The 20,994-nt window shown below is 44.8% G+C and overlaps 1 protein-coding gene across 4 annotated transcripts in view; it reads right to left on the bottom strand.

Annotated features, from left to right (window-relative positions):
- The window catches only part of DENND4A (DENN domain containing 4A), a 123,457-nt gene that overhangs the window by 36,689 nt on the left and 65,774 nt on the right, over positions 1 to 20,994 (bottom strand). For 2 of the 4 annotated variants that reach the window (XM_077263288.1, XM_077263289.1), the window contains exons 5-14: positions 17,741 to 17,910; positions 16,735 to 16,976; positions 16,061 to 16,127; positions 14,668 to 14,726; positions 13,170 to 13,314; positions 10,023 to 10,198; positions 9,189 to 9,289; positions 6,470 to 6,688; positions 5,810 to 5,955; positions 4,859 to 4,897 (exon numbers count right to left, since the gene is read on the bottom strand). In XM_077263288.1, the coding sequence (XP_077119403.1) occupies positions 4,859 to 4,897; positions 5,810 to 5,955; positions 6,470 to 6,688; positions 9,189 to 9,289; positions 10,023 to 10,198; positions 13,170 to 13,314; positions 14,668 to 14,726; positions 16,061 to 16,127; positions 16,735 to 16,976; positions 17,741 to 17,910 (1,364 nt within the window). The remainder of the gene's footprint in view (positions 1 to 4,858; positions 4,898 to 5,809; positions 5,956 to 6,469; positions 6,689 to 9,188; positions 9,290 to 10,022; positions 10,199 to 13,169; positions 13,315 to 14,667; positions 14,727 to 16,060; positions 16,128 to 16,734; positions 16,977 to 17,740; positions 17,911 to 20,994) is intronic. The other 2 variants (XM_077263290.1, XM_077263291.1) reach the window with 1 other exon arrangement.

Genomic DNA, 20,994 nt, shown 5'->3' with positions numbered 1-20,994 from the left:
AGCAAGACCAACAAAAGAAACCAACTGACAGATGAACAAAGAAGTCACTAAGCAGGTAAGGCTTCTTTCACACTAGCGTCGGGCTCGGCCCGTCGCTGTGCGTTGGGCCGACGTTCCCGACGCTAGCGTTGTCTCCGCCGCACAACGGGGGCAGCGGATGCATTTTTCCAGCGCATCCGCTGCCCCATTGTGAGGTGCGGGGAAGCGCGGGGAGGTGGGGGCGGAGTTCCGGCCGCGCATGCGCGGTCGGAAAAAGCGGACCGTCGTGAGCAAAAAACGTTACATGTAGCGTTTTTTGCTCCCGACGGTCCGCCACTGCACGACGCATCCGTCGCACGACGGGTGCGACGTGTGGCAATCCGTCACAATAAGTCGCTTAATGTTAATCAATGGCGAAAAAACGCATCCTGCAAACACTTTTGCAGGATGCGTTTTTTCGGCAAAACGACGCATTGTGACGGAATGCAGTTAACACTAGTGTGAAAGTAGCCTAAGTTAAATAATTATAATTATACATATTTGTTATTTAAACTATACATGTCGCAAAATTATGGTTTTTTATCAAGGTGACACACCACCCAAGTTATGCTCGGTTTTTTGGCGAATTTTGACACACCAAGCTCAAAAGGTTGCCCATCACTGATCTATACGTTACCATCAGAGGCCCCGGGTAAGTACGGTATATTAGTATTGTAAGAAAGTAATCCAGCTCCATGGAAATTCCAACTCCTCTTTATTGGTGCGAATAGAAGACACTTCAGTCGGTAAGTACAAAAAATGCTGTGGTAATGGATAAAACAACGCGTTTCAGGTAGTGAAACCCTTAATCATATTATCCTACCATATGAAGGGTCACGACTTATATAAAGCAGTACCCAGTCTTCACATATGACGCTTAATTTATCAATTAATCAAATTGACCTCATCACGTGTATTGTGAACAGAACAAGTAATTCACTAACAAAAGCAAATAGCACATAGCCAAGTACAGTATATACAGCATATGTAGTACATCTGCAATAGTCTGGGGTGAAATATACAGAACATGCAGCATAGGGTCACTAAATCTGCACATTTTTACAATAATAATGCAAAACAAGCAAAACATACAAAATGAACAAATATATTAAATATCCAAAGTGTGCAGAATATAGGATATCACTACCAAGGATGAAATACTACTGTATACAAAATAGGTGTTGTTCCCATTAATAGATTCTTATTATTACGGCATTTCCATTATGCGCACACAGTCGTACTTCAATATTATATTCAAGTGCACAGTTACTAACAATAGGGAAAATGTGCCGTAAATCCTTTCAATTATTCCTTCATTTCTATAAAAATGATCAGTAATGGAGCATAATATCTTTCCTGAGATTCGGACCCATCGGTACCTTGTATTCACATTAAATATCCACCAAGCCTCGCGTCTTTTCATAGCCTCCGTGTTTCCCCGTCTATTGCTGATGTTACCTGTTCAATAGTGTAAACTCTTATTCCTGAAGTATCGCCATGATGTTTTCCAATAAAATGTTTTGACATTATTTTGTATAATTATTGTAAAAATGTGTCTATCTGGCACATTTCGTGACCCTATGCTGTATATACTGTACTTGGCTATGTGCTATTTGCTTTTGTCAGTTTATTACTTGTTCTGTTCACAATGCACGTGATGAGGTCAAATTTGATTAATTGATAATTAACCTCTTTACCCCCACTGGTTTGCACGTTAATGACCGGGCCAATTTTTACAATTCTGACCACTGTCCCTTTATGAGGTTATAACTCTGGAACGCTTCAACGGATCCTGGTGATTCTGACACTGTTTTCTCATGACATATTGTACTTTATGATAATGTTAAAATTTCTTTGATATGACTTGCATTTATTTGTGAAAAAAATGACGGACCACGTCGGAAAGGGGTTAAGCATCATATATGAAGAACAGATACTGCTTTATATAAGTCTTCACCCTTCACATTGTATGATAACACAATTTAGGCCTCATTCTGACTTGTGTATAAATTCGACAAGAGCAATGAGAAGAAAAAAAAAATGGCATTGCACTCGCACCAATGTTTTTCAATGAGGGGGTGCAGATCTGAGTATTTTTTCTGAGCTGTATTCGGCATGGGTGTGAGGGAAAAAATTAAAAATAAATCAGCATGCCATACAGTATAACATTTGATTTTTATGAATTTATTACAATTCTGAAACATGAAGCTGGAAACTGTAAATGGTCCTGTGAAAGATTAATAGCTGCTGAGTAGTGATGAGCGAATATACTCGTTACTTGAGATTTCTCGAGCACGCTCGGGGGTCCTCCGAGTATTTTTTAGTGCTCACAGATTTAGTTTTTCTTGCCGCAGCTGAATGATTTCCATCTCTTAGCCAGCATAAGGTTGCCTGGTTCCTAGGGAATCCCCACATGTAATCAAGCTGGCTATCAGATGTAAATCATTCAGTTGCGGCAAGAAAACAATCTCCGAGCACTAAAAAATACTCGGAGGTCACCCGAGCATGCTCGGGAAATCTCGAGTAAAGAGTATATTTGCTCATCATTACTGCTGAGTAAAAAAAAAAAAAATTTTTAATAAGTATTGAATATGGATGACAAGTGAGAAAGAAGTATCCCACTCTCCTGGATGAGAACGGGACCGATTATTTATACACAAGTGGGAATAAGGCGTAAGGGTTTCACTACCTGAAACGCGTTGTTTTATCCATTACTACGGCATTTTAAACTTACAGACGGAAATGTTTTCTACTCACATCAATAAAGAAAAGATTTGGAATTTCCGTGGAGCTGGATTACTTTCTTTCTTACAATTACCCACATCTAAGGCTACTTTCACACTAGCGTCATGCACTGCACGTTGCTATGCGACGTACAGACGCTAGCTGTGAACACGCCGCACAACGGGGGCAGCGGATGCAGTTTTCCAACGCATCCGCTGCTCCATTGTGAGGTGCGGGGAGGCGGAGTTCCGGCCGCGCATGCGCGGTCGGAAATGCTGCAGACGACGCACCAAAAAACGTTACAAGCAACGTATTTTGGTGGCGACGGTCCAACGCAACACGACGCAACCGTCACACGACGGTTGCGACGTGTGGCAATGCGTCGCGCTGCGTCGCTAATAAAAGTCTATGGAGAAAAAACGCATCCTGCAAGCACTTTTGCAGGATGCGTTTTTTCGACGCATAGCGACGTGCAGTGCACGACGCTAGTGTGAAAGTAGCCTAGGGCACAGACGCCTCCTTGGCTCTGGATTTCGAATAGTGCAAGCGGGTGAGCTGGTCTCCATTCTTTTCCTACCGTACATTAGTATTGTATAATCTTGTATAGTATGTTTTTGGATAATAAAACAATATTTCTCTGCTTTGATCATGTGTTCCATTTTTCAATGATGTCAGTGGCTGCTGAAATGCACAAATGGGGAGTGTAACGAGTCGAGGAGCAATTACAGTCTTGTAGTATTACAGCACAGCCAACTACAATCCAAATATGATTGAATGGCCATGTTCACACTAGCAGGATTTGGTCAGTATTTCACATCAGCATTTATAAGCCAAAACCAGGAGTGGAACAATCAGAGGAAAAGTATAATAGAAACATGTGCACCACTTCTGTATTTATCACCCACTCCTGGTTTTGGCTACAAATACTGATGTAAAATACTGACCAAATACTGAACGTGTCCTTACTGTGCTCATTCTGTGCACATACAATGTCATCTGTTTACACAGGACGATGTGCTGCCGATAATTATATTTCAGCTTCCTTAAAAATCATTGCATCTGATGAACAACTTTGATGGATAATTTCCAGCCTGTTTACACGGGTCGGTATTTGGGAACAAATATTCCTATAAACACTTATTCCCTGATTTTTGGCCAAAGGTCCAAAGGCCTTAAGCCAGTAGTAAAAATTAAAATCAAGCACATGCTGCAGTAATGCAGATCCTAGAAATCTGCTTTATTATAGTGACATTAGAGTACGGATGCGGTTACTGTAACGAGCAAAACATGAAATGAAAGATACGAGCACTTATTCCATGAAGAGGCTGTGAAATGCAGACAGAAGCCGAGCGATGGAGCCGGGGTGCTGATCTACAGAATGTCAGCTTCAATGTACTCATTAACATGATCTGTAGGAATGAATTACACTGACCTACATTTGATGGGAGCTAAATCTAAGCCATAATCACATGAATATTCGATTAACGACAGCTAAACTAGAATCACCACCTTTAAAATGTGAAAAATAGACCATCTCTAGACCAAAAGCTTTAAAGCAGATCTGTCACAATATTAGCTGCTTACATTATTAAACGGAGACCTGAAGAGGCTGATGTGCTTACTACAACAGAATGGTTGTATAATCTTTTATGAACATTTTCAGCTTTTACAATAGAAGTCTATGTGAATTACAGAGCAAGCCGGTTAATAAAATGAGCAGGCTATGAGTCCAGCTCTTCAGCTTAAAATCGTCCTTTTTATATAGGGTGGAAAACTTTTAAATAAATCATTTTACAGCCACTCTTACATAAATTTTCAAAGTAAGTTCATTAGCCTCATGAGGTCCAAAATCTATATAACATTCACTTGGCAGTGTGTAATCTGGTGACGGAGCCTCTTTTAAAGTCCTGATTTGCCCTGATGAGAACCATTTTAAAACTGGAACCTATCAGGAGAACAGGGGTCTTGTGACAAGTTTTTTGCAACTTCTAAGCAGCCATCGTCTCTATCAGTGTCTGTAACAATACATTAAACATGGGGCTCTGCAATACATTTACAGGATAATGAAGTGAGCACCAGTAACGGTCTCTGACAATGGACCCCTGACACCACTTACCTTGGCGCCTTTTTCTGCACCATTCCTTTCTGAGAACAGCTTGTTAATGAAAGAACAAAGCAGTAAAGTATCAGAAGGTGAAGTATCAGCTGAACATTGCAGCTTGCAAACAGATAACATGGATTTGTAGGCACATGTAAGGTTTTGCTGTCATTGTGGTATAATCCCAGAATTGGTTAGGGTTGAAAACACAAGCGTTAGAACATGTTCAAAAATGTGGCTGCTCTTTACAGCTGGATTATTTTTCTATCAATGTCAATTAATAAGCTTCAGGGATAAAATATTAGTTTTAAAAAATGGCAGATATCTGAAAAGGCAAACTACAATGATATAATTTTTAAATACCATACAGCACTGTATGGGTTCAGTAAATACATGGATAGTGGGTACCACCCTCCCACCACCCCCCCCCCCCCCAAAAAAAAAAAGTGCATTGAAACGCTCCTCGTGTCACCTCCACAGTAAACTGTATGCAGGAGGACGAGGGTGAACACTCACAGCAATGTGTAAAATTAACCTACAGGAAGAAATGGTAAATCAATCCACATAATAAGGAGACTTTATTCTGGAGACAGGTAGGGTTCCCTGAGGTCTGACCCCCACTGATTTGTCCGAGCAAAATGCTCTCTCCAACATGGTGGTGCCCCCTTTAGGGGTGTATGTACCCTGTGCATGCAGGGACCAATGTTGATATGGTGAATGCATTGGGAAAGCTCCCAGGACCTTCCAAGTCACCCAACAGACTCCGAGCACAGACGTCAGGCATCTGTTTGTGTACATTTTTTTCTAATAGTACTATGCTATTCCCTAAAGAGACATGCAGAAAAAAAAACAAAAAAAAAAAAAACTGGGAAATTCTCCAGACATAAACCTTCAACTTAGCAGAGTTAACAGACCCTTATTACGGCTTTAAGAGAACACCAGGGGGAACAGAATTGACCATGTACCCACCTTCTCGACACAGTCATCAAAGAAGGCCAAACTGGCATCCTTATCACTAACAAAGGAGCACTCCTCGATGAACCGGATGAACATCTGCGTTTTAGTCATCATGTTGTAGAACTTGTGGTGGGAGCGATCACGACTTTTTAAAAAACCTAATAAAGAAGAGAACAGAGAGCATTGTTATACTCCTCATATAGGAGTCGTTTTAAACATTTAATCAACCCCCCACATACACCCCAAAAAAGAAAAACTGTATTTTCTCATTTATAAAAATATGTTTCATAAAGGGAACCTGTCTGCATGTTTTTACATATGGAAGTTGTGGTATGACTGTGTAGGCGCTCGTCCACAAATACATTTTTGTAGCGATCGGATGGATATTCCAGTTTAAAAGCACATGCAAATTAAGTGCACTGGGGCGTGTCGATGCACTTGTTCTGCTTCCTCCAAGTTATGTCTATCTATGGGAAAAGGTGGCGACCGAGAATATAGCTGCTTCTGCCAATCCAAAAGCAGTTGTTCTCCTTTATCCCTCTCCTAAGCATCAACCCCGGTGTAGAGGACATGTAGAGTTGGGAGTAGACCCATATAGTAATGTGCCCAGAAACCTAATGTTGACTGCATACTTCACACAAAAAGAGGAAAAAATTACTATTGTGTCGTTACCTTGGAGCTCAAAAAGGGAGCTGGCATCGGTGGCGGTCTCGGAGGGCGCCTGTGTGATTGGTCGAAGGTAGGCTCTGTAGCCCTTCAGAATGGATGCCATGAAGCACAGGAAGGCTTCCTGAATCTCCATGTCCAGCTGATGGAGTTTCTTTCCTGCATTAAAGTCACAGTCGTTCAAAGCCAGCTCCAGCAGTGCATCGTCTCTAGGTCTTTGCTGCACTAAAGGAAAAATGGAAATGTATTGATCCACTGGATATGAATAAAAATCTATGTACTATAAACATTACTGAGTCAAGAAGTCCACTGAAGAAAGGACATATGTTTAACCCTTAGTGACGGAGACAATTTTGACCTTAATGACCAGGCCAAATTTTTAAAATCTGATCACTCTCACATTATGTGGTATTCTGAGATTGTTTTTTCTTGACATATTGTACTTCATGATAGTGGTAAATTCTGGTCAACGTGATTTGTGTTTAATAATGAAAATATCAAAAATTTGAAATTTTGCCATTTTTTAACTTTAAATTTTTATGCCCTTAAATCAGAGTCATGTCACACAAAATAGTTAAAGGGGATCTATCACCGCAAAAGTGGCCTACAAACTAAGGCCACCGCCATCAGGGGCTTTCTGTAATGCTGTAGATAAGCCCCCGATGTATCCTGAAAGATAGGAAAAACAGGTTAGATTATACTCACCCAGGGGCGGTCCGGTGAGTGTAGCGGTCCGGGGCCTCCCATCTTCATTCGATGACGTCCTCTTCTTTTCTTCCTGTCGCAGCTCCTGCGCAGGCGTACTTTATCTGCCCTGTTGAGGGCAGCGTAAAGTACTGCAGTGCGCAGGTGCTGGGTCTCTCTGACCTTTCCTGACGCCTGAGCACTGCAGTACCCTGCTCTGCCCTCAACAGGCCATGAGCCGCGGCAGGAAGACAAGAAGAGGACGTCATCTTAAGAAGATGGGAGGCGCTGGACCCGGGCCGCAAAGCCTATCGGATCAGAACAGCAGCGGGACCGCTCCTGGGTGAGTATAATATAACTTGTTTTTCTTCTCTTTCAGGTGACATCGGGGGCTTATCTACAGCATTCTGTAATGCTGTAGGTAAGCCCCCGATGCCGGTGGCCTTAGTTTATAGGCCATTTTTGGGGTGACAGATTCCCTTTAATAAATAACATTTCCCACATGTCTACTTCACCACAGCACATTTTTTTATAAACAATTTTTTTTTGTTAGGAAGTTAGAAGGGTTAAAAGTTGACCAGTGATTTCTCAATTTTTCAACAAAATTGACAAAACCATTTTTTTAGGCACCACATCACATTTAAAGTGACTTTGAGGGGCCTATGTGACAGAAGATACCCAAAAGTGACACCATCCTAAACACTGCACCCCCCAAAGTCCTGAAGATCACATTCATAAGTTTATTAACCTTTCATGTTCTTTACGGGAATTAACGGAATATGGAAGGAAAAATTGAACATTTAACTTTTTTTTCACAAAAATTTTGCTTTAGCCCAATTTTTTTTTTACTTTCACAAGGGTAACAGGAGAAAATAGACCCAAAATCTGTTGTGCACTTTCTCCTGAGCATGCAGATACCCCATATGTTGGAGAAAACTAATACTTGGGCACACGGCAGAACTTGGAAGGGAAGTAGCACTGTTTGATAACAAAAACAGCTGGAATTAACAGTGGACGCCATGTCGCGTTTGGAGAGCCCCTAATGTGTCTTAACAGTGAAAGCCCCCCACAAGGGACCCTATTTTGGAAACTCCAGGAGTATTTTGGAGAATCCAGGAGTATAGTAAGGAATTTTAACCCAAAGGTACTACACAGAATTTGATAACATTAGGTTGCCATATTGAATATGTCGTCAATAGTGTTGAGAGAAAGTGCTCGCTACTCTAGTTTGCATCGGGGGCTCCGGTATGCACCAAATATCGCAGGTGCTCGAGCGACCCCGATGCAAACTGTTGGCGGAGGGCCGGGGACGGAGTTGGAGGGACAGGGAATGGTGGAGGTACCGGGGGGCTTTGGGACCTCTTTTCTCTCTCCTCTGACATGTATATCATGTCAGAAGAGAGAAATGTTTTTAATAGTGGCCACACTTTTTTTTACGTGATTGCCGTTATCTATCATCAGATGTGTCTGTCAGCAGCTTACTCCGCAGAGTCAAGTGTGTGTATGGGGAGGTCAGGGGAGATAGCTATGTTAGTATATTGACAACCATATTTTCTGCCTGAGTGCGGTTCGCGAAAAAAAAGTACCATCACAAGGGCCAGTCTTTTCCAATAGGTTTGTTGAAAAAAACTGCAGCATCCACGGTTCTCACTATTTTGGATGAGACTCATCTATTCAAGACCACTATGGTTGCGTGAGGAAAAAAAAACAAAAACAAAAAAACGGATCCTATATGGATCTCCAGTATTGTATCCATATAGGGAACAGTTTGGGTCTTTTTATTAACTGGCAATTTTATTAACTGCTCATGTATCAAAACAACTGCTAGTGGTATAAAATGACAGGAGGAATACTCACATTACCAATCCCCCAGCGCTTCTGTGCTGCGAGTGAGTGACAGGAGATTGGCATTGGTAAGTTATACCAGGGTCTGCTGCTTATAAACACATGGCAGATCCCCAATATATACCATACCAGCCTGCATACATGCATTTTAGGGGCAAAGCCGCACACTGCAGGGGCGACATTATTACCCACTTACACTCTGCCAGCTGCTGATACAAGTTGCTGAGCGTATTCAGGAGATTCTTGCAGGCCTTTTTGGGAAGGTTCTTCCAGCTGACGTTCCTCTTACACTCCATTCTGTGAAATCAGAGATACAATTACAATCAATTGTTATTCCCAATTCATTAATCATCTATGTGATCGAGCTGAGAAACAAACATCGCAGACATCTAGTCATTTAGAACCGATTGTGATTGATTTAACAAGCGGCAAATGTGCATGTAAATCGTAAGTAAGATGGTAACCATCCAAGTGCAGATGCAGACGTGTGTCACAGCAGGATCATGAATGACACAAAATCTGGACTTGGCACAAGTGACAACTCCAGAAGAGAAGTCTAGAATCACTGATGGCCTACAGATGCATTACTGCAGGTTTAGGATTCAAGGCGACATTTTACATCACATTCGAATAAGTTTTACAGGCTTCCAGTTTTTTGCATTGGGCACTTAGCCAAAAAAGGCCAGAAATATACATTACACAGCATAGTTGGGGGCATTTGTATTTGTAAATTACGTTTTTATGCAGCGACGCAGCTAGCAGACCACCTCCAATGATGCGATCTTCTTATATAATTACTGTAGATTTGTAGGTACAATGTGTGCAGTATCATTTATTCAGCATTGATGGTTTGCAAATTATAAAACTGAAGCCTCTAATTATCACATTGGATGCCCCTGACCGGCACAGGACCAATTAGTGATCCATCATAACCATCAGTCCAAGTGTCGGCTATAGGCTTTAATGTATTTAAGGAACGTAACAATCCCTTTTATTGTGGCGCAGCAAGTTCTGATGCAGGAAAACTTACTGAGAGATGGTGTTGGTATCTAGGTCAACACAGCTCACATCCGGAGGGGGCTCATACAAATCAAAGTAGCGAGAATCAATTCCCACAATGAAAGGACATGGGGCACTCAGCACGTCCGCCAGAGCCAAAGGGCAAAGAGGAATATATGGGCACGGCCAGTGGAAGGGGAAAATCATCTGTGGGAACAGAAAAATGAAAGAGAAATGATTTCTGTTATTGGGTTTGTTAGATCACAGTGTTACCTTTGCAGCAATGAGACAAGGATTCCATAAACTGAACAAAATCATAGTCCTCCTTGGTTTGATTTGTAGCCTAAGTGCACGTACAAAGCCTTTATTCTGTAATCCATAATATGCATCTGCAATATTTCCTCCTTCAGTCCTGCAATCTGCATGTTTAGATGTCTCCTAATTTTTATGGTCAGTTTTAGGATAGGGCAACGTGTCGTGTGCATCTAATAATTGCAAATGTCTCACACAAGAAGTAAGTAGCACTGGAGAAAAAAACCCCACAAACTTTGGTGCAGGTTGCAAGTAGCTTTTCCCCCCATGGGCTTCAATGTAAGGCACGTAGCTGCACCCAGCACGTGACAGGTCTATGATGGGACTTTTTTTTACAGCTAAAGCGCAGCTCTACAATCGTAGGTCCAGAATTCATACGTCTTAGACTTGCTGATACGATCTGTCACCCTCGCTTTATGCAGATCTCCTATGATATAGTACCCTGTTTTGAATAGCACATGCATGGAGGATGGAGTAATAATGCAGGGATGTGGCACAAGGCAGGGGGTGTACTTATATTATGGGCACAAAGTGGAACCTGGGTTAGCAAAACACACTTATATGCTAGAATCAGAAGGTATCATATAGACAGCTTCACATGTCATCATTCCCTGCCGTAGAGAATTTATCTCTGCACATATCTAAAGATAAGGAAATACCTTTGGGTACCGTCACACAGTGCCATTTTCATCGCTACGACGGCACGATTCGTGACGTTGCAGCGTCGTATGATTATCGCTCCAGCGTCGTAGACTGCGGTCACACGTTGCAATACACGGCGCTGGAGCGATAATTTCATGACGTATTTGCGATGTAGAAGCCGTTGGTTACTGTGCGCACATCGTATACAACCTGTGTCACACGATGCAATCATGCCGCCACAGCGGGACACTAGACGACGAAAGAAAGTTCCAAACGATGTGCTACGACGTACGATTCTCAGCGGGGTTCCGGATCGCAGTAGCGTGTCAGACACTACGATATCGTAACTATATCGCTAGAACGTCACGAATCGTGCCGTCGTAGCGATGAAAATGGCACTGTGTGACGGTACCCTTACTTAGAGGCCTACATGCACATCAGACAGATGTCAGCCGAACGATTGATCACCGACAGCACTCTCACCCTACTACCCCCATATACATAGGCCTCTTCAAAGAGGAAGAGCACTTGAACTCTAGCGCCACCTACTGGCTTTGCACTGAAAAGGGGCAAATACCTCTATACATGTTTGCAAAAGAAGTATCGTTAAATGGGTCGGTATTGGCTATTAGGATTGCTACATTTAATAAGTGGTGCTAGAGTTCTAGTCCTCTTCCTCTCAGAAGAGACTGTTTGAATAATTTAATTTCCAGAGAAGCATAGCATGGCCAATAAGTCTCCCAACACTGGCTTGGCACTCGCCAGAAGGAGACGAGCGTCCCCTTAGACCTCCCATGTACAGGAATACTCTGTGCAGACCACTGTTCCCGGGTTCTCTAGGAGAGAGCCCACTGTCAGAGGAGCCTTATCTCAGGGGAGAACAAAAGGATCGGCCAATGGACCTCATGTGTCCGGAGGTCCCCATAAATAATAGATTGCTGGTCAGTCCCACTCACATCAGTGGGTTTAACTTACTTTAGTGTAAAGTGTATGGGCGCTAGGCAGATTGGAAAATATCCATCTTTTTGGACAAGGTGTAGCAGAAAATAAAGCTAAAGTGGATAAAAATAAAATCCTCCAACACTCCATGTATTCTGTGCAGATGAACATTAAGCGTTCCCGGGCACATCACAGCGTCACACACTGGCAAGCTTTAAGCAATGGCTATCATTCTGGCTGTAATTTACAAGAACTCTTGCATGAGAAGTAGGACGGTTAGGCCGTGATAAGCTCCTCCGCCATATGCCCCATTCTCGCACACTTTACAGGCTGGCTCGGGAATCCTGCAATTGGATTCGGGCCAGTAACGAGGGCTTGCGAGCAGCCAGGTAATGTGATGGAAATGAGGCCATGGAGCAGCTCCATCTGCTTCCAACGTTACCATGCAGCCCCTGCAAGAAATACCCGAGGGACCAGGAGCTGCGCAGTCTAAGGATACTGGCGGAAGGTGCGAGAACAACCAGCTGGAACACAATCAACATGGAAGGCAGAGCAACAGCAATAGCACAATCACATGACAAAGGATCTGTGGAAACCTTCCCCTCTGCATTAATATCCTCCACTTGTATAAGTGTTAAATGATATCCGCTTCCATGGGAGCCGTCATCACAAATGAGGCCAACATAAGCCACAATGCTGGCCTCAAGTGTCAGTGTTTGCTTTAGACTAGAAGATCGGCCTTGGAAATGGACTTTTAAGTCCTGTTAGAGAGAGATATCTCTCTCTATCTCTCTCTCTCTACATATATACACATTGTTTTTAAATAAGTGTCATCAGGTGTCTAACTAGCAGATCAGAAATGGAAAATAAAACTGAGTAATGTTGTGCTCCTGAGAGTCCTGATGACAACAATTCCCGCTCCGATTTCCATCAGGTGCAGTGTTGTCATGAGATCTTGTGCGAATGTAAATCACCAAATACATGGGATGATCCTAAATATACACACACCGGCTACTAGTCAGGAAGATACTGACGTGTTTGCGTATTCACACAAAGTCCCCATGACAACACTGCTCGTGATAGAAGTCAGTAGGGGACAGATCACCATGATCTCCCATGAACACAGCCTTAGGCTTCAGACCAGCCGTTTTCTTCTTGACAACCAGCTACCCGGAAATAACTTGGGATAAACTGGATCAACTCATTTGACTTCTTACAAATAAATATACATTAAAAAAAAAAAAAGATAAAAACTGAATTTTTCTGAATAATAAAAGCCACTTACCGAGACCAAAGCCTCAGTGACACTGGTGAGGACAGACGGCCGTAGGGAATGGATGAGGATCTTGTGTTCTGTGACTGCAAAGACCAAGAGAGTCACTGCGTTCTCGGGACCCAAATTCTGCAGTAAAGTAGAGAACTTCCCTCCGCTGCCAAAACAAAGATACAAGAAAGCACAATGTATAACAGCACCACAGAGGCCGATGGAGTAAGTATGCCCCCCATAGTGTCACGTGTGCAGACATTGGGGAACAATCAGAAAAGATTTGCGGGACTCTGAGTCATCGGCCATGTCCGTAGTCAATGGTTGCTAAAACAAATCCCTGCAGATCTTCTCTACCTGTTGGCATCCCTATGCCTCTTCTGATCAGTAGACCTGGAGTGACGTCACAATTATGGCCAGGGCTGTAGAGTCGGAGCCCATTTTGGTGGAGTTAAAGTCATGGAAATTGAGGAGTCGGAGGTTTGGCTTACTGACTCCATAGCCCTGGCAAGGCTGTGGAGTTGCAGTCGGAGCCCATTTTGGTGGAGTCGGAGTCATGGAAATTGAGGAGTCGGAGTCAGAGTTGGAGTCGGAGGTTTGGCTTACTGACTCCACAGCCCTGATTATGGCATGACACATGATGTTATGCCGAGCCTACTAATCAGAAGAAGCACAAAGGATGTCAGCAGGTAGGAGGAGGCTTGCAGGTTTGGGTTCCATGGCCACAGACTACCAGCATGGCCGCTGTACCAGGGAGTTGCTTATCTCTTTGCTCAACTCATTAATAATATTAGAGGGCTCTGCTGCATTTTCCATGTGAACTATTGATTCACATGGAGATATAAGTGCGGAGGAAAGTCACCTGTTTTGTTCTTTTCCCTGCTGAGTATTTGCACAATGTTCAACCATGGTTAAAGTCCAGTCTACGCTACCATACTAAATTTGTTTAAGATCCATTAACAACCCTGGATGCCAGAATTCTGGGACACCAATGAGTTCGCAAATTACAATTAATGGGACCAGGAACGAAATCAACAAGGGTCACTCCGGCTAACTGAGTAATTAAATGGCTGCTGTAGTCTGCTAGTGAAGGTCGTGGGACCCTGCCAGCAATGACAAGCTTCCAGAACAATAAAAAGATAATTGTTCAACACTAATTAATTTTACAGTAATTAAATGTAAATGTTGCTGCTATTATGCAGCCGTGGAGAATGACAAATCATCGTCTTTTCAATGTCTCGCTGGTGCACTAATGAAGGCCAGGCTGGTCGTAGTGCTGTGTCCCGTGACACCCTGCAAGGAAGGAGGGAGACGTCGCACTGCGGGGAAAGACAGGTTGCTAAAGTAACCAAAGCCCAACTGTGCCGGGAGCTTACAAACATGTCGGTCACATGACAGCACCCATCAGATGCAATTAGCTTTACTGGTGCAGCATTATACAAGGCTTATCCGCAGGAAGCTGGCGATCTACGCGTGCACCTGTAAGGGTCGGCGCTGGCGCAGAATCGTGTGTACTTGCCTCAGTGGGAGCGGTGAGGACACAGGTTGGCTCAGTATCAGGGTGTCGTGCGGGGACAGCTATTCGAAAAGACAGCAAATTGTGTTTGGTCAGCAGAGCGAAAGGGCTGGATTTACATGAGAGGAGAAACATACAGGGCAAGCAGCACAATAAACGCTTATTATTATAATTATCATTGCAACATCATCAAGTCCAGCAAAAACTAATCAGAGGTGTAACCCAGAAATCATGAATAATGCAGCATACAGTGACTGATTGCTCCGGTCTCTAGGACTTATTCTTATCTTCATCAGAGATGACATATGACTAGACTAAGCCATCACTTGAGTGGTATTGGCCATTCTTCTGGGACCACTGCTAATCCCGAGGTTGTAAAAAAGCAGCGCTGCATCGTCTACCATCAGCCCTCGGCTGTGCGAGCACTGCAGACAATCTCCGACACTGCAAGTCCCAGCACAGCGGGTTCGTTACACAGTCACAAGACTGCCCAATACCTGGGGCTAAGGATGAGCGGCCTGACATTTCATTTCATCTGTTCCTAGCTGACAGAGTCAAGAAACCGTGTCAGTTCCTTCAAGCATAAGAAAAAATGGATCTGATAAAAAAAAAAAAAATGGATGACACTTAGAAACCGACAACACATGTGTGTACCTGTCCTTACAGCAGGAAAGGGCACAAACACGGACCGGGGTCACATCAGGAAACCCACACTTTTCTTTTCTTCATATGTATAGCCAACAATAATAACGGACCTGGCCACAGACATCAGGTTTCTATTGGTAAATCCCTCTGATCCACTATCGATAGAATATATATGTTTACATGTCTGTTAGGCGATCCCTGCATGTGTCGCGGCTGTCAAACAGAAACAAGACATGCAGCTGGGGGGGGGTCTCGAACAAAATTTTTGAGCACGCCGAAGTCACTGTTAGAACCCGAGCATGCTCATATAACACCTTATCCGAGCACGTTTGCTCATCACTAAATGTGTATTATCACTCACAGTTTCCTAGATTACTAATGGCAATGTATCAGTAAAAATCAGATGTTATATGGATGTTCTGTGTGGGATCCGATCAATATGAATTCTTGAAAAACAATAGTACATGCTGCAATGGTTTTCACACGGACACTTGGTCGATGTGAAAAAATTCATCTGACCAGCACTATATTGGTCAGTCGGACCAATACTGGGACAGTGCTTGTCCGTATTATACGCTTGTCTGAATGAGACCCAAGCCCTATCACGCCTGTGCAATGGGGCACACATCTATCAGACATTTATGGTGTATCTGTCTGAGATGGGATAACCCCACAATTTCTGTGCTTGCAGAATAAAAGGGAACGATTTCCTAATGTTTAAGGTCATGTAATAATATAACCGCACACTTACCTGGACCAATATTCTTGGCCTTTGTGGAGAAGGGAATGGGACTTTATGCATGAAGTTGGAGATGTGTCTGGACGAAGGAAGATAAAAAGGAAAATAAAGTGACTAATGTGAAATATACACTACATTCAAAAGCACAAAAAAAAAAAAAAAGAAATTTAGCAAGAATTATTTATTGAACAAAAGGATTATAGTGATCTAAATATATTATCGATCAGGAAAAAGTCCCCCTCAGAAAATCCTGGTCTCCGGGCAGTATACCATAGAAAACAGAGCACAGTTTACTTACTCTCCCCAGGTCCATCACTGCTCCCAGTGTCTGATATTGGCTGCCGCTCATCGCCAGCAATCACTGAGCTCGGCGGCTCTACCCAAGTAGGATGAACGCTCCACTCATAGCCGCTGAGCTCACTGACCGGCTGCAGCCAATAACAGACACTGGGAGTAGCGCTGGACCCAGGGAGAACATTTTGTTTGTCCTCTTTTAGAAATCCTGGTTGCAGGTTTTTCTAAAAAAAAACCAACCTCTTTAACAAAGAAAGTGTGATAGTGGATGCGCAGCGTGCGTACAGAAAGAGTGTGACACTGGGCGTCCGGCTGCTCAGGACAGCGTGCATTCATGCGAGCCGATGGAACAAGACAATGGCAGTAAATTATTCACAGTAAGGATTACTTACTTCTCTATCGGGAGCACATGAGGTCCAGAGATGGAATAGCGATAGAGGAAAGTGAGAAATTTCTTAAACGCATCGAAGAAAGGCCAGTGAGACAGGAGGCAGATGCACTTGCTGACATGGATGCTGCGGGAGGCGTCCATCCGTCCCTCTGCGTTGTTGGCCTGTCCTAATTGGACTTTTTGCTTTTCGGTCAACTGCTCATGACCACATGGCTCGTAGAACTGTATGGCCGCACCGTACACCTAAAGGTAATGCAGGGTATAAGACGCATCAGAAAGAAGGACTAAAGGTAAAATAACAGGAGTATATAGAGGTTGGACACAGCTGTAATATGGCCAAATACAGAGTCAGTGCTACAGAGGCAATCCCTGGACCCCATGAGGACTGCATATTACAGCCATGTTATACAGGTAGGAAAAAAACCTGGTATACCACATATCAGGGGAGAATTGGTTCACAGCGCTTTACATATGGAAGCAGTGGTAAGGCTATAGAAGGGCTCACCCCCCAATAAAAATTATAACATTTTTTAAAAGAACAGAGTCGCCATTTGTGAGAAATCCAGAATCAATGTGTATGCAAATCAGACAGGAAGTGCATTGTGGGCGTGTCCCTATAGTTGGAAATAAGTCACGGTTCTGACACGCCTCCAGTGCACCTCCCACCTCATTTGCATACGGCTTCTATGCTGGATTTCTCATGACTGGCACGTCGGATCTTTTGAAAAAAAAAAAAAGGTATTTTTATGGGAGGACAAATCCCACAACAGACATAGCACTGCTTATATATAAAATATATGTAAAAGATGCTGATAGTTGACTTTATTTTATTACGTGGAGACAATAACGCCCGGATACACCTAAATCCAAAAGCAAAGAGCACAGCAAAAGCTCCAGCTATATCCCAGAGCCCACTATAAAGGCATTATGGAATGAGGAAGGATACGCTGCGAGTCAGAACAATATACAGGTTTGTGCTGTTACTCGTGAAGTCCCATGTCTTGTACCTTTGCTGCAGATGCGCCAGTCAGAACAAAGGTAGAAAAAACTGGCAGCGGATAGTTACTGTTGGACGGCCAGCATTCAATGGTCGCCCCCATGGGCAAGCAGAAGAGGGGCACCGACTCCGGCAAAGGAAACGACTCGTAATCCTCTTCTGGATATCTGCAGATTAACCCTGCACAAAGGAAAATACTCCGATTATCGGTGCAGAATCACGGCGTTACCACGCTCACAAAACCAACGAGCGTGTACATAGACCATTGTGGTGGGAACGGGACGATCTGCCGATGGCAAGCCTCAACCTATTGTCTCCTTCCCCACCATCCTGTCCTCGCCCCTCTGTATCAGTCTGTCATTGTTAGTCTGCTTACTGTAAGTGATATCTGTAATGTGTATGTAACCCCCTTCTCATGTACAGCACCATGGAATCAATGGTGCTATATAAATAATAATAATTATATACAGCCTCGGGGAAAGCCAATATTATAGACAGTCTAAACCTGCAGTGTGCGAGCCGCCATCCCCAGAAACCTGCAGATATGGCGCTATCCCGAGGCCTGGATGGCGGGCTCGGCTGACTGTACAGGGATCGGCATTGTGCATGGCGTTTCCACAACCTACTTGTTACCAATCATCGACAAGACCCATCAGGACTTCCAGAGAACACATTATAAGACATTGCTCAGGCCCCCGAGGTTGTGATTATAATACACAATGCTGGATCAGACATATGATACATTACCCCAGCGCCTGCTGGACCCCAGGGACTTATAATAGGGTCCGACAAGTACTAATAGAATGCCCATCATTTACCAGTGATAACCTCCCAATCTGTGATGTAGCCACCAACAGATGTGAATACAGCCTTGGCTAGATCGGCTTCTGGAACCATTATGCTGCTAATTAACCTCCTTAGGTTTTTTCTCACCAGCCAAAAAGGCGATTTGCACAATGATAAATGCCCCTCCCCATAGCCCGAGACTAAGGGTCCGCAGACACAGACTTAATTTGGCTGAACCCACCAATATTGATGGGTTTGGCACTGGACGACTGATGGTCGGGAGAGATGTCGATGGCTGCCATACTGGTCTACTAATAAATCAAGTCTTACTTCTCTTAATGCTAGATTAATAGGGGTTTGATCTCAGAAGATGTTTTGAAAAAGGAAAAAGAAAAACTGCTTTCCTCAACCTCCTCTCATCCACAGCCGAGTCTCAGTGCTGCAGTCAATACCAGGCACTGGCAGCAGCGGTGCAGACTCAGCGATGTAGTCAATACCAGGCACTGGCAGCAGCGGTGCAGACTCAGCGATGTAGTCAATACCAGACACTGGCAGCAGCGGTGCAGACTCAGCGCTACAGTCAATACCAGAAACTGGCAGCAGCGGTGCAGACTCAGCGCTACAGTCAATACCAGACACTGGCAGCAGCGGTGCAGACTCAGCGATGTAGTCAATATCAGGCACTGGCAGCAGCGGTGCAGACTCAGCGATGTAGTCAATACCAGACACTGGCAGCAGCGGTGCAGACTCAGCGATGTAGTCAATATCAGGCACTGGCAGCAGCGGTGCAGACTCAGCGATGTAGTCAATACCAGACACTGGCAGCAGCGGTGCAGACTCAGCGCTACAGTCAATACCAGAAACTGGCAGCAGCGGTGCAGACTCAGCGCTACAGTCAATACCAGACACTGGCAGCAGCAGTGCAGACTCAGCGCTACAGTCAATACCAGACACTGGCAGCAGCAGTGCAGACTCAGCGATGCAGTCAATACCAGACACTGGCAGCAGCGGTGCAGACTCAGCGATGTAATCAATACCAGACACTGGCAGCAGCGGTGCAGACTCAGCGCTACAGTCAATACCAGAAACTGGCAGCAGCGGTGCAGACTCAGCGCTGCAGTCAATACCAGACACTGGCAGCAGCGCTGCAGACTCAGCGATGCAGTCAATACCAGACACTGGCAGCAGCGGTGCAGACTCAGCGCTACAGTCAATACCAGACACTGGAAGCAGCGGTGCAGACTCGCGATGCAGTCAATACCAGGCACTGGCAGCAGCGGTGCAGACTCAGCGCTACAGTCAATACCAGACACTGGAAGCAGCGGTGCAGACTCGCGATGCAGTCAATACCAGGCACTGGCAGCAGCGGTGCAGACTCAGCGATGTAGTCAATACCAGACACTGGCAGCAGCGGTGCAGACTCAGCGCTACAGTCAATACCAGACACTGGCAGCAGCGGTGCAGACTCAGCGCTACAGTCAATACCAGACACTGGGAGCAGCGGTGCAGACTCAGCGCTACAGTCAATACCAGACACTGGAAGTAGCGGTGCAGACTCGCGATGCAGTCAATACCAGACACTGGGAGCAGCGGTGCAGACTCAGCGATGCAGTCAATACAAGACACTGGCAGCAGCGCTGCAGACTCAGCGATGTAGTCAATACCAGACACTGGCAGCAGCGGTGCAGACTCAGCGCTACAGTCAATACCAGACACTGGGAGCAGCGGTGCAGACTCAGCGATGCAGTCAATACCAGACACTGGCAGCAGCGGTGCAGGCTCAGCGCTACAGTCAATACCAGACACTGGCAGCAGCGGTGCAGACTCAGCGCTACAGTCAATACCAGACACTGGAAGCAGCGGTGCAGACTCGCGATGCAGTCAATACCAGACACTGGGAGCAGCGGTGCAGACTCAGCGATGCAGTCAATACCAGACACTGGCAGCAGCGGTGCAGACTCGCGATGCAGTCAATACCAGACACTGGCAGCAGCGGTGCAGACTCAGCGCTACAGTCAATACCAGACACTGGAAGCAGCGGTGCAGACTCAGCGCTACAGTCAATACCAGACACTGGGAGCAGCGGTGCAGACTCGCGATGCAGTCAATACCAGACACTGGGAGCAGCGGTGCAGACTCAGCGATGCAGTCAATACCAGACACTGGCAGCAGCGGTGCAGACTCAGCGCTACAGTCAATACCAGACACTGGCAGCAGCGGTGCAGACTCAGAGCTACAGTCAATACCAGACACTGGGAGCAGCGGTGCAGACTCAGCGCTACAGTCAATACCAGACACTGGAAGCAGCGGTGCAGACTCAGCGCTACAGTCAATACCAGACACTGGAAGCAGCGGTGCAGACTCGCGATGCAGTCAATACCAGACACTGGGAGCAGCGGTGCAGACTCAGCGATGCAGTCAATACCAGACACTGGCAGCAGCGGTGCAGACTCAGCGCTACAGTCAATACCAGACACT

The sequence above is a fragment of the Ranitomeya variabilis genome, chromosome 5 (assembly GCF_051348905.1).
Source record: "Ranitomeya variabilis isolate aRanVar5 chromosome 5, aRanVar5.hap1, whole genome shotgun sequence".
Taxonomy (NCBI): domain Eukaryota; kingdom Metazoa; phylum Chordata; class Amphibia; order Anura; family Dendrobatidae; genus Ranitomeya; species Ranitomeya variabilis.
Note: the sequence above shows the minus strand (reverse complement) of the source record. Positions and strands in the feature narration are given on the sequence as shown.